At 38.6% G+C, this 15,511-nt stretch overlaps 3 protein-coding genes and 1 non-coding gene across 6 annotated transcripts; 2 read left to right on the top strand and 2 right to left on the bottom strand.

Annotated features, from left to right (window-relative positions):
- The first annotated feature begins 910 nt into the window (after nt 1-910).
- On the top strand, nt 911-3,502 carry bada (BCL2 associated agonist of cell death a). 2 transcript variants are annotated; one of them, XM_081720224.1, is made up of 4 exons: nt 911-1,318; nt 1,593-1,742; nt 1,943-2,191; nt 2,390-3,502. In XM_081720224.1, exons 1-4 carry the CDS (start codon nt 1,177-1,179, stop codon nt 2,542-2,544), a joined length of 696 nt encoding a protein of 231 aa, XP_081576350.1. In that variant the 5' UTR covers nt 911-1,176; the 3' UTR covers nt 2,545-3,502. The 2 variants fall into 2 exon arrangements, with proteins under 2 accessions (XP_081576350.1, XP_026879629.2); XM_027023828.3 differs by having other exon boundaries at nt 916-1,318; nt 1,943-2,175.
- Nucleotides 3,503-3,750: 248 nt separating this feature from the next.
- Nucleotides 3,751-4,552, bottom strand: LOC113586025 (putative oxidoreductase YtbE). The gene is given in 4 exon segments (XM_035527115.1): nt 3,751-4,000; nt 4,002-4,426; nt 4,428-4,486; nt 4,489-4,552. Coding segments are annotated over 4 exon segments (798 nt in total).
- Nucleotides 4,553-5,647: 1,095 nt separating this feature from the next.
- On the bottom strand, nt 5,648-14,631 carry zgc:77262 (uncharacterized). Of its 2 annotated transcripts, none has more exons than XM_027023863.3 (2): nt 14,577-14,631; nt 5,648-12,632 (listed from the first exon to the last, which is right to left on the bottom strand). In XM_027023863.3, the coding sequence occupies exon 2, from the start codon at nt 12,532-12,534 to the stop codon at nt 11,533-11,535; it is 1,002 nt and encodes a 333-aa protein (XP_026879664.1). In that variant the 5' UTR covers nt 12,535-12,632; nt 14,577-14,631; the 3' UTR covers nt 5,648-11,532. The 2 variants fall into 2 exon arrangements, with proteins under 2 accessions (XP_026879664.1, XP_026879663.1); XM_027023862.3 differs by lacking the exon at nt 14,577-14,631 and adding an exon at nt 14,074-14,183.
- trnav-cac (transfer RNA valine (anticodon CAC)) lies at nt 14,586-14,658 on the top strand. The gene has a single exon. It is a non-coding gene; the product is annotated as a tRNA-Val (tRNA).
- Nucleotides 14,659-15,511: the final 853 nt, after the last annotated feature.

Below are 15,511 nucleotides of genomic sequence, written 5' to 3'. Positions count from 1 at the left end.
TTTGCTATCTATGTCTATAAAACATAGCTACCAAACTTTAAACTCCTGGATGTTGAGTCATACTGATGAATAGCAGTACTAATGAATGAGCATGCTTGCAATACGGTTCCGGCTGCTCTCACTGTCAGCCATCGTGCTGCAAACTGATCATTACTTGGAAAAAAAAAAGTGCCCCATGGAGACTGCTAGACTTATTGCTACTTTAAAACAATGTGTTAAATAATTCTTTTTTTAAGTGTAACAGGTTTCTGATGATCAGAAGTCCTTATCTAGGCTACGTTCTCGTACTGAGTCTCTTCGCTCCATTTAGGCTCATTGTCAAACATCTGCTTCCAGCTTATTCTACGGGCTCCATATAGTCAATAAAGGAATGTGAACAGCGACATAGCATATTCAACCGCGGACATTTCTCGCCACCTACGGATCAAAAAGAGAAACCGTCAAAATGAAACGCTGGCAGAAAGTTAAGAGGCCAATGCCCATTGTTCATTTCGGTCTAGTCGTTAGAATCGAAAATCAATTTTAAGAAACTGACGGACATATTAACGGACTTATAAGTACAATAAGAAACAAAAAGCTGAGGACAACTCAATATTTTTAAATTAACTGTGGAATGTCTGTGTCTTTGACCATTGCTTTGAGAAAGCAAAACCTTAATTAAATGTCATGCACACTTCGACACGTTTCCAAGACTAATGTTCGGTTCGTTGCAATTCGTGCTAATTGGCTACGCGCGTACTACTAAGCGCACTGCAAGTAAACAAGTCACGAGACGGCACGCGCTTGAGAACCCCTACCGCAACAGTGACGTTACATAAAAGATCGCCTCAAAACGCCCTAGCAGCGTGGCTTGATTGGCGGTTTAAAGAGCACACTAGCACCTCATTGGGTAGAAGGTGAAACTCCACAGCATACGACTATAGACAACAACAATATCGGGAGTGATATGAGATCATCGTATATGCTGCTGCCGTGTCCACAAAGGGGTGGAAAATTAATCAGTAGTAATTTTTAAAAGCGAAGACAATCATTTTGACTAAATGTCTCGGAAAGGGCTATATTTGGTTCTTTATTTTGAGTCAACGATGTCAACGTTAGAAAGTGATATAACGCCGTTAGACCTTAAACTTGACAATTAGCCATGTTAGCTTTTGTTATTTGGGTGTGTCGCATGCCATGCACAATCAATATTTGTTGAGATTGAGGAAAGCGAATTTTACTCGCGAGGATTATAAAAAAGTAATCAAGGCCAAAAGACTGCGTGAAGAGGGAGAGACACCTTCGAACACATCGTGCTGGAATCCTTTTAGAGTCACAGGTAACGTAGGTAGCTGTTTTTAACCTTGATTTTTACATAATGAGTTAGATTAGCTAACTACTCATCATTTATATCAAGACTTTATATAATGCTTAATTGCTGTCTTAATTTGACCCTAGTTTATAACTATTCCTATTGTGTATATGCATTGTGTAACTTAGTTGAATATACTTTAATTATACTTTTTTACAAGTATACCTAAATCTTTAGTGACTAGGCCAGTTATTAATTCGTTATACACATCGACGTGAGCGTAATATTTCACTGTCACCAGCTTTCACAATGGAAAAGGCACCATGTGGTCAAAGAGATGACATCAGTGCATTGGATGACCAAGACGAATCAAGATGGTCAGAGACAATCGAGAGTGATGACTCCCCTCGAATCAGCAATCATCACATCATGCCAAACAACACAGCAACAGGTTCAAGCCAGCCACATTCTCACAGAGGCCTCATAAGCCACATAACCAAGATTACTGAGCAGACAAAACCTAAGAATAGTTACTTGTATGAATGAACATCTGCATCAGCTAGGAAGCCTAATTCTTTAAAATGGCACACATTGATCATTTGTAAAGTTCATGGTGTTAACACTTGCTCGCCCTTATTGTTGGCCTATCAGAGGTCGGGGGTCGTGTGCGGCTCTACTCCGAGTCCCAGGCATACACAGTGAGCCACTGGGAAGACACTGAGTCCCAAGATGGAGTGTCAGCAGAAGAGGGTGGAGGAGCTTGTGAAGGAGCCCCATTCCGTGGCCGATCCCAGTCTGCTCCTGCTGCACTATGGAAAGCCAAGAAATATGGACGGCAACTGAGGAGGATGAGCGATGAGTTTGACACCTGGCTGGACAAAGGGGTGTGTTCCATTAAAGGTCATCAGAAGGAAAAACTAGGGTTACATTCTGACCTGGCAGACAGAGCATACACTGTTCAGGGTGGCAAATGGACACTAGATAGTGCACTCCTATACAGAGCAATGTACACCTGACAAAGTGTCTGCTCCATTAGTGCACAGTTGGAATTTCCCACAGTATTATTTATTTGTGTCTCTCTGTAACCTTACTTTCCAGGAGATAAGAAGAGTGAGCAGCCCTGGGAAACTGTCACAGAAGCAGACCAACCAAGGATGGTTCTCTTTCCTTTGGCGTTCCAAGGAAGAGGAAGGAAGAAAGTAAATCTCATGCACCACACCAGGGAAACAGTGAAAAACAGAAAGATGAAGTAACAATCAGATAGATGAAGGCTGGTCATGTTTGGCACAAGTATGGCCCTTTTATCAAAGTGCTCAACCAAACTAGTGCTTAGAAGTACAAGAACACCATGGCAATAACTGATGTAAAGGGTCATTTTTGTTACTTCAATTTGACAATCTTAAATGACAATCTCTCATAGTTGTGGACAACACTGGACAATCTCATATATTCTGATCCTAAATAAAGCCCCTATTTAAGAATGACTTATAATCTGTTACATTTAAATGAATATTTGGTATGAAATGTGATATATGGTTCTATGATGTATTTTATAAAATAATTTATAGATGTTCATCTTTTAAAATTTGTGTAGTATTGAGATTCAAGTGGTGGCAAAATGTAAAAGTTTCCAAAAGTGAATCAATCTGTGAATGAAGTAATGCTTAGTAGTGATTAACGATGATGCGGGTATTGTTCTCATTTGGTCAGGTCCGTCTCAGGGTTTTCCTTTTCATTTATTCAAAGTGTTACTGTTGTGAATGTCCAGTCATGCTATACATCTTTTAATAAGACATCAACAGAAGCCCTGAATGAAAAGTGTTTAGGATATGTCATTAGTGTCCCTCTTTCATGTACAAATATCCTGACAGTTGAACTGTATGCTGTCCACTGCCTTTTATATGCACAGCACTGGCTTTAGCTGTAGGGTAAATTGCCTTGCATGCAAAAGAAGAGACATTTTCTGCCAAACCTGTGGTTAAGCAAATTACTGCAAATAGACAACAAATGCTGTGTGCTGTAGTATGTACTGCCATCAGGCATTTTGCTGATACCTTACTTGAAATGCATTTATATGGGTATTTGTTTTTTTAGAAGCTATTTGTAAACATTTCTACTTCTTTGTGTGTAATTAATTAAATGTTAATTTGTTGAATTTGTATACATTTTCATTTATGATTTGTGGTCAAAAATAAAAGATTTTTGGCATCATATGTTTTTCCCTACATTGCTGGTTTCATGAGATGATATCCCGTTCTACAGTTTTAAAACTTTAGACAAAATGTTACATTCAAAAACAACTACAACAGACTCGGATCACCAAGTTTTCCATATATGCAGTGGAGAAACATCTGTGACTCTGTATTGACATATGTCACTAACTAATCAGGCCTTACTTCTTTGGCCAGATTTTTAAATGAGTAATCTAAAAGATCTGACCATCAATGGCACTATCTAAGCTAAGCAATACTGGTCGAATCTCTCCCACAACACCTTGATTTACTGTTCAGGGTCCCTAGTTTCTTCGTTTCTTGTTCACTAAGCTCAAAGTCAGAGACACTGGCATTCTCCTGTGCCCTTGGTAGCTGTGAGGAACGGGGCAGAACAGAGATGCCTTGCTGAACCACCCACCTCAGAAGCACCTGGGCTGGGCTGCGGCCACAGCCTGCAGCCACATCTGTCATCCCCGGCTCCTGCAGGACTGTGCCGTTTCTCTTTGCATATATTTTTCAGTTCCCTTTGAACAAGTTTAGGATGACACTCCATCTGCAGGACTGCTGGAGGAACACAGCAACTCCTAAGCAGCTCCCAGAGGTGCCTTGCAGTATAGTTGGAGATTCCTCTGGCCTTAAACTGTCCATTAGCAAAAAACTCCTCCAAGACAGTCCAGCTCTGTGCTTGATGCTGCGAGTAAAGTGTATCCCTTGGCCCTAAGCCCGCAGTCCAAGACCAGTGCACCAGATAAAGGTTTATGTATTCACAAGCCAACTGTTCCAGGCTCCTCAAACAGCCCTCTCTGGCCCCAGGACCCTAGTCTTCTGGTCCAAGCTTGCTGATGAGGAACACATCCACACACGAGAGGCCACGCTGGGGCAGCAGGTCCCAGATGACCTGCCATAGGTGACTTTCATTTTCCATACACTGCGGCAGTGCTAAGGGACTGGTACAACTGTTCATGGCCCTGCAGCTTGTACTGCCCAGACCCAAGAGTGGAATCTCTGTTGCAGAGTTGAGAGTAACTGAGGCTGCAGTGCTGCGCATCTGAAAAATGTGCTACTAAAGGCTAAGTTCATCATTACATGTGTGAAGAAGACAAAGATCCCATATTTGATTTTAACATTAAAGAACAATACTGAAATAAAGTATCTGTATACAAATACTAGTACATGTAACATGATTCATTGCAAATTGTCGGTGTCCATTGCACAAAAAAAAAACAAAAAAAACAAAAAACCTATGTCGACTTTCAGTAATTTTTACTTTTAAGATATCATGTATTGAATGTGAGCATACATCTGACTATCCTTAGCAGTGGCTATCAAAATAAAATGTAATGCAAGTCTTTTATAAATGTCATTTAAGACCTCTTTGATTTTTGTACTGAAATATGTCCAAATTACAATGGTAGTAAAAAACTGCAAAGCAGCTAGCTAGCGGTTAGTTAACCAGGTCGTTTTTAGTGCAGCTGAAAAAATAGAATTTTATCCAGACTGTATAGTTTCCATCAGACAACAACGAAATGCTGCTTAGCTATATTAAAAACATTGTATACATATATGTGATTTTGATATAATTATCATAGTGATTGTGTAGGATTTTGTCTCAGATTGTTTAGGTCATTAATAAACACGTGTGAAGTAATTCTACTGAAGTTCAGCACTTGCTTATTTTGAACGCCTGCTTCAACATTCACATATGCTGCAATCAGTCTCAATCAGTAACAATATTCTGGCACCCAGTGTAGTTAAATGGGAAAGAGCAGTTAAATTTCTGAGAAATGCATTCAAAAAAATCTGAGACCAAAATGCTCAGTTACCTTTTATTTTTGTTGCTACTATTACTGTATCTTTTAATTTTGTTGTTACTACTATTATACATACATGCATGCAATAACAATAATAAAACAAACTTGTTTCATAAGGACATTTAAAACTTGATTTCATGAACAGTAAGTTGGCAGATAATTAACTTATAATAATGTATAATACGTGGTAGACCATGAAATATACAAGGCACAAGTCTGTGCCAGTAGAAAATGCAGAACCAAAACATCCACATACATGCTCCTGCAGAATGTAGCCCATACTTTCTACAATAGACTGTTTAGAGAACAAAAGACATCCAAAGCAGATGGAAATAGTTTAATTCTCTTTATTTCACATGTTCCATACAAACACAGGCACAGAAAGCTTATAAATGTACAAAGGAGTAGTCATAATTGGTATAGAAATGTACACAGACTAATAGCTTGTTTCTGTTTTTTTGGATTTGTAATGACATCAGCTCTAAGGTTTATTGTAAGCAAACCTTATGTTTATTCCCTCAAGTTTTGAAAAACATCTGGCTTTAATATCATATTATTACAGCTGACACAGTATAGCCTCTTTAGACTTGTTTCTTTTGGTGCCTAATACATAATGTGACCTGTTTCTAATGTGCTTCTTTGTATACAAGATAAGAAAACCTCTTTGACCACATAGAATAAATAAGTCTTAGGTTGATAGAAAATTAGGTTGGTTTTTTTTCTTTTTTTTTTCTTTTTAGAAATTTTGTCTAAATATCTGGTGTGAAGGTACCTTTTAAATTTCGAAAATTTGCCTGTCCTTGATTCAATCCAACAATACACCTTTAGGTGTAGTATTACGTCTTTGTTAGTACCAACCATTTGTATAAAGGAAAGTTTGACTAGCATTTCCTGGTAGAACCTCTAAAGGCATACATGACTATGACTATGCTATACGTTTTCATCTTTTGAAGACTGTGACTTTCAAAGCTTTCGACGACCGATTGGACCAATTTTAGGATCAGTGAGAAAATGCAGAGGGGTATTAAACTATTGGGGAGGTTGTGCCATGCATAATTATAATTGGGAAAATATATTTTAAAATGGTATGGATTATCCTATAATTTTAGGTTCTTTTTTTTCTTTATGTTCCAATGATCACATTTGGTATTTAAAATTAAATTTCAATATTTTCTTTCTACCTAAAATGTCACTGCATAATAAGTAAATATTTTATGAATTACACTATTCTGTAACATAATTTAGATGTTACCATGTCAGAGGGATTTATTATTTGTTACTTAATTGGCTGGCTTTCTGAGCAACTTGTTTCTATGAAAACAGAGTATAACCCTCTCAAGGTCATCGGTTAAGATCTTTCAGTTCTTTGGCATGGCTTTGTTTTGTGACATCTGTATTATCTTTTATCAATTAAAAAAAACTGATGCAACTGTTGTTACAAACACAGGCTTTTTACATTCTTTAAAATGAGTATGATCTTAAAACGATATCCTGTTTAGCTGGTTTAATGCTATTAGTTCATAGGATATAACTAGAACATGAGTAAATACGCTTGTAAGTATATCCAAATATGTTGATAGTCACAATAACTTCCTAATTTGATTTAAATTGGTTTATAGTACTTTGTAAATTTGCAGATCATGATACCATGGAAATGGCATCGTGGTAATCGGATCAGCGGGTTAGTATGCCACAAATTGGCTTAATAGCACCATCCAATTATAGTTTTACTGGTAATATATTACCTAGCTAGTATGCTCAGTTTTTAAATCACAGCAATATTAAATCAATCTTCACATAGTGGAATTGAGGATATATTATTTAAACTGTATAAACTAAATCAGTTGAAGTATACCTACCGCAACAACTATTACCATTACACACAATCACATCTCTGAGACTGCTAGGGAATGCCATAAATGCCACGTAAATGCCGATACTCCACCACCACGTGGGGAGCTGACATGCACATGAGCAGATTCATTTGCGCTATAAAACTGATTAAATAAACAAATGTTATTTAAATGTTTTACCACACTCATAACTCTGTGCCTGCAAATATAAAAAGCAAAAAGCACAGATCCTGTAAGATGAATAACTGGCGAATTAAATAGACTGGTCTGGTTTTGTTTCATCTGCCAGGAGGCATTATGAAAATGGCACAGAGTGGTAGAACTTCTCTTACACTTTTGCTTTGCTGTTTCTTTGAAGCCAGAACCAAAGGCTGTCACAATATGAAAACATGCTCTCTAGGCAAATTCATCAAAGCAACAGAAGTTGCCAATATCAACATATATAAAAATATTCTGTGATAATATCGCCAGATCGCTCAGGTTCTAAAACATTACTGGAGTCATGTGTACTTGTATTTAATTTCAATAAAAATAATTAATATGTTAAAGCTTCTTAAATCTGGTACAAACTGGTAACTGTCCCTTTAAGCCATAAAGTAATGAAACCTAATAGCAACCAAAAAGAAACAATAACACTTCTTCCAAAGGAAACAACAATAGTGCCTAAGCATGCATACTCTATTCTAAAGCTCCTATATTCATGTTCAGCATAGTATGAAAACTGCATGTAAAAAACTTTGTATGCTACTGTGCTATCTGTTGCTATAAAAGGAATACAATCATGCCTAGCCTGCATACGGTGATTAGTGAATGCAGTATAGTAATCTCTGAACAAGCAAAAGCATGCATTTGGATCATACAATGATAAGGATAATTCACGGTTTTTTATCAGAAACAAAAATCTACAGGTTATTACCTTTTGTAGATCATGTTCTATTCATGTGAAAATACATGGCAGTTTCAAGAGAAGACCATATTAAAAGGCAGAAACAGGCTTTTTGCATATGCATATTGGGTAAATATTGGCACATTAAGAATAGTGTGCAACTATTTGGTTGATTACTCTTACATATATTTACATCAAATTTGCCATGCCAGTTTGCCATCCCTCTGTGGTACCCAATCATTAAACAGTAAACATTATTTTAACAGATGAAAAGTTTTGGCAGAAAATGTAGCTATTACACTAATATATACTCACACACACACACACACACACACACACACACACACACACACACTATATAGTAGCTATATATTTCTTGTCACATATTTATCACCAAGTATCTATCCATTATCTGATCATTTACATTTGAAATGTTCTTAAACAGCTGAGGCTAATTGCACATGTGCCGTGAAGATATAATGCATTATGCTACACCACGACAGTTTGTGTTTATTGCATATTATACATTTTCCATATATTAACAATAACAGCTCTAAATGCCTTTGCCGATAAAATGTTTTTAGTTTAAACTATCTAAAGAACTACCCAACATTCAACAGATTAGACAATCAAGACTGAATTTATGTTGACTGTGTGATGACTGCACAGGCTCTGCTGAAAACAGGAGCAGTAAACATGAATGTTAATACACAAAATGATTACAGGAAAGCCATAATGTGTCAACTGTAACAGCTATGTTTACATCCAAATGTTGCTCCTCCTTTAGCTATATTTATTTTTTAAAAAGGCACATCACATCTGTAAAAACACTTCAACTACAGAAGTATGGACAGTATGTATGAACAAGTTAATAACATTGGGCACATTCTCATTTTTTAATTTTTTTTAATAACATTCCCTGTTCTCTCTAACTGGCCAGTTTCCCAGCATTGGATATGATCCTTCACTGGTGGCAAATACATTATGCATAAGGTGCGATAGCACATATGCAAACTGTGGAAAGACATGGTAAAGAACCATTTAACTCTGTAGTCCACTTGTACCACCATCTTCCATGGTCTAATTTAATGATGAAAGTAGAAAGTGTCAATCAGTGGTATGACTTGTTTCAATTGACTTTTTATTTGGCAAATATTTTCTGCCTTGCAAGTTCTTTTAAATGAAGAAAAAACCTCTAGTGAGCTTCAAGCCCACCTCAAATTAGAATTGTTTAATTAAACAATGCATCCAGTATTTAAAAAAATAATTCTAATTGTTGAAAAAAACCCAAAAAGCTCTTTTCTATTTTTTGCGATTTTATAACTTGGATGTAAACATAGCTATTGACAAGGGAAGAAAAAAAGAAAAGACTAATAGACTATTAATGCTCATTTTCTAGGCCTCAACTGCCAAAACTATTAAAAGGTCATCCAAATCTGGTTTAAAAGTCGATACTTAATCTTCAAAAACAGGTAATACTATATTTACTATACCATTTCCAGAACACCATATCAGTGACAAACATTAAAACACAAATACTGTATGCTAGAACTTTTAAAAGGTGTAACAAGGAAAAAAATACACAAGACTCAGATTTTTTTCAGTGTTACTTACCTGTGTATTTAACTCACCTGCAACTTGTGTAAGGCAACACAACTGTCTACCAAAATTATTTATGACAGGACTACTTCTATTAATCTTGGCCAGGGTTCAGGGTGGGGCAATAGTGGAATAGCAGAGGTTGAGGTGCAGTAATTGGAATTTGCTACATCTGGCCTCCTTTCGGCCTCTAAGCATTCCCCCTCTGTTGTGGTATCAATCGGAAAAGGAGAGTTTTAGATTAGCCTGTTATTTGATTTTCTTGCCAAGAGAAAGGTAAACAGGTGATTTGCACTAAACGAATTTTAACGGGTGCGAGAAAGTCAGCAGATAGTTATGTAACAAAATAAAGAGGGAAAAAAAAGTGAAATGAAAAACGTTACGGAATGAGTCAGATCAGTCGATGTTTTATTTAACCGGCTGTTTGAAGACAGCGACTGCTAGCACATAACTAAATGTATTTTAAGTAAGCAAAACAAGCACAAAAATCGACTTATGTTCGAACAACCGTTAAAGAGCTCGAGTGGAACAGTTTATAGAGAGATCGGGTCGCATCAACAGTCGAGATGTGGATTTTAAGAGGTACATATTCAGCAGAATTGTATTTTAACAAAAAGAACGTAGGGAAACAATAGCACAAGTAGGACAGGCTACAATACTGGGGTTTCAGTAATAGTTTCACAAACACGTCCATTGAACCGTAACGTTAAAATGTCTTGAGAATCAATAAAGGCTACAAAGTCTGCGGGAACGATTAATCGGCAGGACACAATTTTACGTTGAAATACAGAGTAGCAATTTAAGAATCAGCCTGAGATTTTTGGTTTATTTAGACGGTCAGCGGATGGTCACTCATTTGTTTTCTGAGTTTCCTTTAGTCGATGGTGCTTTATCCTAGGAGGTGGTGTCGTTTCCAAGTGATGAGTGGCCAGTGGATGTCGTATTCGGTAGGCCGTTAAGATGTGATTTGTTGATCAGTTGGTGTGCACCCAGCTCCGCCCACTACCACATCTTTACCTACATCCTCCCTCTTCCTCCTTGTCCTTACACTGGTCCCAACTCTTTCATACAAAGTAACTTTAAACAATGTTTTTCAAATCACCTGGCCCATATCAAATCTGTCCACAAGAGAACTTCATTCAAAAATTAATGAACTTCTGAAAAAAGATACTAAATAAATAATTGCAATTAAAAACAAAAACCTAGCTACACAGGACAGTGTATCTTTGGAATCAGGGTGAGATTAATGTCTGATGATCTCAAATTAGAGCCTTATTGTTCTTAATCATGCAAGTCATAGGTCATGCTTCAGGACATGTCAAAATATTATATAACTAAATACTAAACAAAATTTCCTAAATGAACAATGCAGAGGTGGGCTAGTTTTCAGTTAAATAAAGACCTCATGAGCTTATCTAGCCCCAGGAGCATAAAGAGAAATGTCAATATTAACAAGAGGCCCACAGAGTAGCTATTCATCCATTAGCCCTGGGGCCTAAGCAGTCTCACTTTTCTTTACCTAATCCAATACACATGCAAGACATACCACTAAAATAAAATCTGACAGAAAAACAAAGTCTCCATCTTGTATGTAAAAAATATTCAAAATGGCGATATGGCCTTTAACTTCAGTACATTTCAAATCACTATATAATTCTTTCCAAATGTAAATTTTATTCAGTACTTGATGATCCTTCAATAAGATGAGATGAATCTATAGTTAAATCAATGAATAAAGTATTAACTGTTCTACCCGTTGTCTGAATTAGCTACAACCACCATAGAATATTTCCTAACTCCCTGCAGACATGTCCCTCTTGGATCACTCGCCTTCTACAATACGAAACGGGGACTTACAGACTCTCTGGACAAAGCACATTTAAAAGCCACGGCTGAAGCCATTGCTGTACTTGTCCTCCAAGTAATCATCTTTATCAAAGCCTGAGCCGAGAGTATAGCGCTGATAGTGGGCAGTCGAGGCGGCAGAGGAGGGGGGAGGAGGTGCGACACTCGCACCAGTGCGGACGTAGTTGCGGGCGTAGGTGGCAGAGGATGGTGGTGGGGGTGGCGGAGGCAGGAGAGAACGACGAGTGCCCAGAGGGCTGCGCTCGCGATAGTAGCGAGAGGCGAGGGAAGGAGAAAGCGGTCGCTGCGGGGGCGGAAGACGTCGGTCGTAGGGGTCCCGCTCATAAAAACGCGCAGTGGCAGCGGCGTATGGGTCGTGGCGAACGCCCCTCTCGTACGCCTCCCGCTCGTAGTAGGCGCGGGGAGGCGGCGGAGGGAGAGGAGGAGGTGGAAGTCGACCTCGGGGCGAATAGTAGTCACCGGGCGGCGGACGTGGGGGAAGGTAGTGAGGATGAGGGGGAGGGAGGGGTGGAAAGTGATGGGGAGGAGGAGGAGGAAGATATTCCTCCCCTCTGCCATTTTTAGCTTGGTTACTGCGAGAGAGGGATACAAAGATCTTTTGACCCTCCAGTTTAGAATGATTAAGTTCCCTGATAGCCTGCAAGGCCTCGTTTTCCCTCTGCATATGAACAAATGCATAATTCTTCACAATATCACACTCCACCACCTTGCCAAATGGCTGGAAGAGCTCCTTGATTTTAGCAGCTGTGACACCCTCAGGCACATTGCCCACGTAGATCTTGGTGGCATTACGCACCTTGGTGGTTGCATACTCAACAGTGATGCGGGAGCCGTTGAGCACGTGCTTGTGCAAGGCAGCCACAGCCTTCTGTGCTGCTTCCTCCTCATCCATGTGCACAAAGCCATAGTTCTTCAGGATGTCACAGTCTGATACAGCACCATGCTTCTCAAATAATGCACGGAGCTCTGCTTCCGTGGTTGCTGACGCTACATTGCCAACAAATATCTTCACCATTTTTGATGGATTAGGTGAGGTTGCTGTATGTTTGACAGTAGTTGACTGGTTGGCTGCAGGAGAGGCCTTTAGTGTTTCTTGGCAACTGGAGACAGTCTCTACGAGCAAAAACAGATGTGTAAGAAAAAAAACATCAAGTACATGAACCTAGCAAACACAAAAACATCAGAAGAAAAATCTGATTATTTTCATTGCTTTATTTCACTGTCTAACCACTGCAAAGGACTTAAAGATATACACAATACTTAAAGGTATTTTAATCTCAGAAGCACAGGGGACAGCTAACCTGTTATAAGGTTATAAAATAAAGCACAAAGTACATTGGACAGTTATGGTAATTTTGTATACAATTCATGATCTGCACATCTAGCAGAGCAAACTTAACAACTGCTTATAGTGTATTAACCACCTTGAACGCCTCGCTCAATCAAAAAGCGTTCTGGTGGTCTTGTGTTTTTTCTTCTTGTCGCAATTTCCTGCCGCTCAAACCGAAAGCGAAACAAAGCTGGTTTACTTGTATGCTTTGACCGTGACATGATAGAGGCAGAACACATTACTCAGGAAAGCGTTTGATGCATTATTTATTCATTCATTGTCCAGCATGGCTTACAGTAAACATTAAATAAACAATTAAGATTTGTTCCAATCCTTGTCCAAGATGTTCATTTTCCCCAATATAAAGGAATCAAATCGGCCTCACAATTTTGACAACCTCCTTTTAAACAAATAACCCCAGAAGTAGCTAGCCATCTGTCACTCACATTTTACAACGTTTATCCTACCGTTGTGTTTTTCGTGCAAGCTCTCCACCATATTCAGAGTAAAGGTAAACAGATAGCTGATAAACTGTCAACAAGGGTAAGCAAAGTGGCTATTCGGTTCGATGTTGAAGATGTGGAACATATACACAACACAGCAAAGACGAAGCGTAACGAGTCTTGCACGTCGCATTTCAAACTTCCGACCCTTCCAGCTATGCGCCATACCGAGGAATTAACTTCAGTTTCAAAACCGTACTGAAATGTTGTTAATTAGGTTAGTTAACTAACGTTACATTAAAAAGGTGACAATCAAACAAAAGAGTGGAAGTCATAAGCTGTGGACATGTCTATTTTTGCCTTTGCTAGCTACAGTCTAGGTACTGCAATCTCATTCACACTAGGTCTCAATTCGTTGACTAGCTTAGCTAGCAGGCTATCCAGCTGTCTTGCAGTTAAACAGCGTATACCTTGTTCTGAAGAATAACGTCAGTTAAGTCAACCAACTAGCCAGCTAGAGAGAGGAACAACAAAAGGTTAGCTAGCTAGATAATTAGCGTTAGCTCGCTAAATAACACCCTAATCGCACGATAGCTAGCTAGCTAACTAGCAAACGTTAGCCAGCTAGTTAGCGTCCAATCAAGTCCTGGGGCTGAATGGGTATGGTTAGCTAGCGAAGTTAAATACTACATATATACACAAATTAAATCTAAATAATCTATAGACCTTATCAGCTTTTCACAATATTCAGTCATCGAAAGAGTTCCTGAACACAACTCACCGCGAAAGCAAGACCACAGTGAAAGCCTGACCGGCTACTAGTTTTGGGTTAGACTAGTCTGTGTTTTTTTGCTAACGCTAGATAGCTGCTTCGGAACAAGACAATGAAGAATAAGGGACATATTTAGCTGTCGCCCTCTAGTGTTTGGCGCCTAAGTTTTGAAGTTTCAGCTTTCAAATTGGATTTTAGTTTCGGGTTTCTCGGTTTGGACCGCTGTTTAGCTAGGATAAGTAACCTATGTTAGCTAGATATAAAACATATAACTATGAGAGTGAATATTAGAAGGAGGGAAAGTTAACCCGTAGTAGTTTACCTTAACGCTGGCCTATTTTGACCAAAACCGTTAGCTAGGTAGCTACTACTGTTTCTATCATGCAAGTAAGAACTGTCCCTCAACAAAACTAAGGCAACAAAACACAGTACAAGAAAATAAATTAACTTTATCACTATAATTTTAACAATCACACTATTACTCGGATAAAAACAAACATTCAAAGACCTACGCCAACGAGGTTTCCGTAGTGTAGTGGTTATCACGTTCGCCTCACACGCGAAAGGTCCCCGGTTCGAAACCGGGCGGAAACAAGGTCTTATTTTTTTTTCTTTCGTTCGTTCCATTGCCCTTCAGTTACTCTACCTACTATTATCCATCGCAGCGCCCTCTGAAAACTAGAGCAAAACAAAAACAGCCCCACTATTTGGAAAATGATTCAGCGAATATTCACCATAAAGCTGGAAACGAGCATGGCCACACAACGTGGTGAACGGCACAAAACGTGGACCAACGTGTTTCATTATTTCCTACAGCTGGAAGCGCTTACATAGGCCTACGGGTAAACTAAAGAGAAAAAATAAATGTTGCCAGCTGTTCAGCATAATGGTAAACCCACGGTGGTATGGACACCCTTCGGGGAAGTTATTCTTAACAACGGTTCAATATGACAGAGTAAAATTATGATCTAAATGTCAAAGGTGGCCTTGCACCGCCTTGATACATTAATGCATTAAAAAAAAGCGTGGCTTCAATTTGAAGGACATTTTCCTTCGCCAAAGAGAAGTAAGCAATAGGTCAGTTTGTAAAGTATCATTGCCTGGAAATAGTGTATTAAGTCTTTACACAACAATGCCTCAGCACTCGGGAATAGGTGCATTTCCCAATGCCATATTTTAGGTTTACATTCTATTTATATTGCACGCAGCTGTAACACATTCTAGTTTACATTTCGTATCTTATTTCTATTTACTATGTAAACATAGATGTAAATGCTGTGTGTGAACACCAGTGGAATTGCCACTCAATTTCACTTCATGACAAAGAACCGTTTAAGAACTTAAAGGTGAAGGGGGGTGTACCCAACTCTATGCAAAGACTCCATGGAAGTATTCAAATGCTTATTTGTGTTCATTCATGCAGTTCAAGGACAGCATGTGGTTTATT

Source organism: Electrophorus electricus, chromosome 8 (genome assembly GCF_041902795.1).
Source record: "Electrophorus electricus isolate QZ-2024a chromosome 8, ASM4190279v1, whole genome shotgun sequence".
Classification (NCBI taxonomy): domain Eukaryota; kingdom Metazoa; phylum Chordata; class Actinopteri; order Gymnotiformes; family Gymnotidae; genus Electrophorus; species Electrophorus electricus.
Note: the sequence above shows the minus strand (reverse complement) of the source record. Positions and strands in the feature narration are given on the sequence as shown.

Bases quoted from the DNA above. Each gene is read 5' to 3' on its own strand.
- bada (XM_081720224.1), top strand. From the start codon at position 1,177: ATGCACAATCAATATTTGTTGAGATTGAGGAAAGCGAATTTTACTCGC. The intron at 1,319-1,592 runs GTAACGTAGGTA...CACTGTCACCAG, and splicing joins GAATCCTTTTAGAGTCACAG to CTTTCACAATGGAAAAGGCA. The intron at 1,743-1,942 runs GTTCAAGCCAGC...TTGGCCTATCAG, and splicing joins GCCAAACAACACAGCAACAG to AGGTCGGGGGTCGTGTGCGG.
- zgc:77262 (XM_027023863.3), bottom strand. From the start codon at position 12,534: ATGGTGAAGATATTTGTTGGCAATGTAGCGTCAGCAACCACGGAAGCA.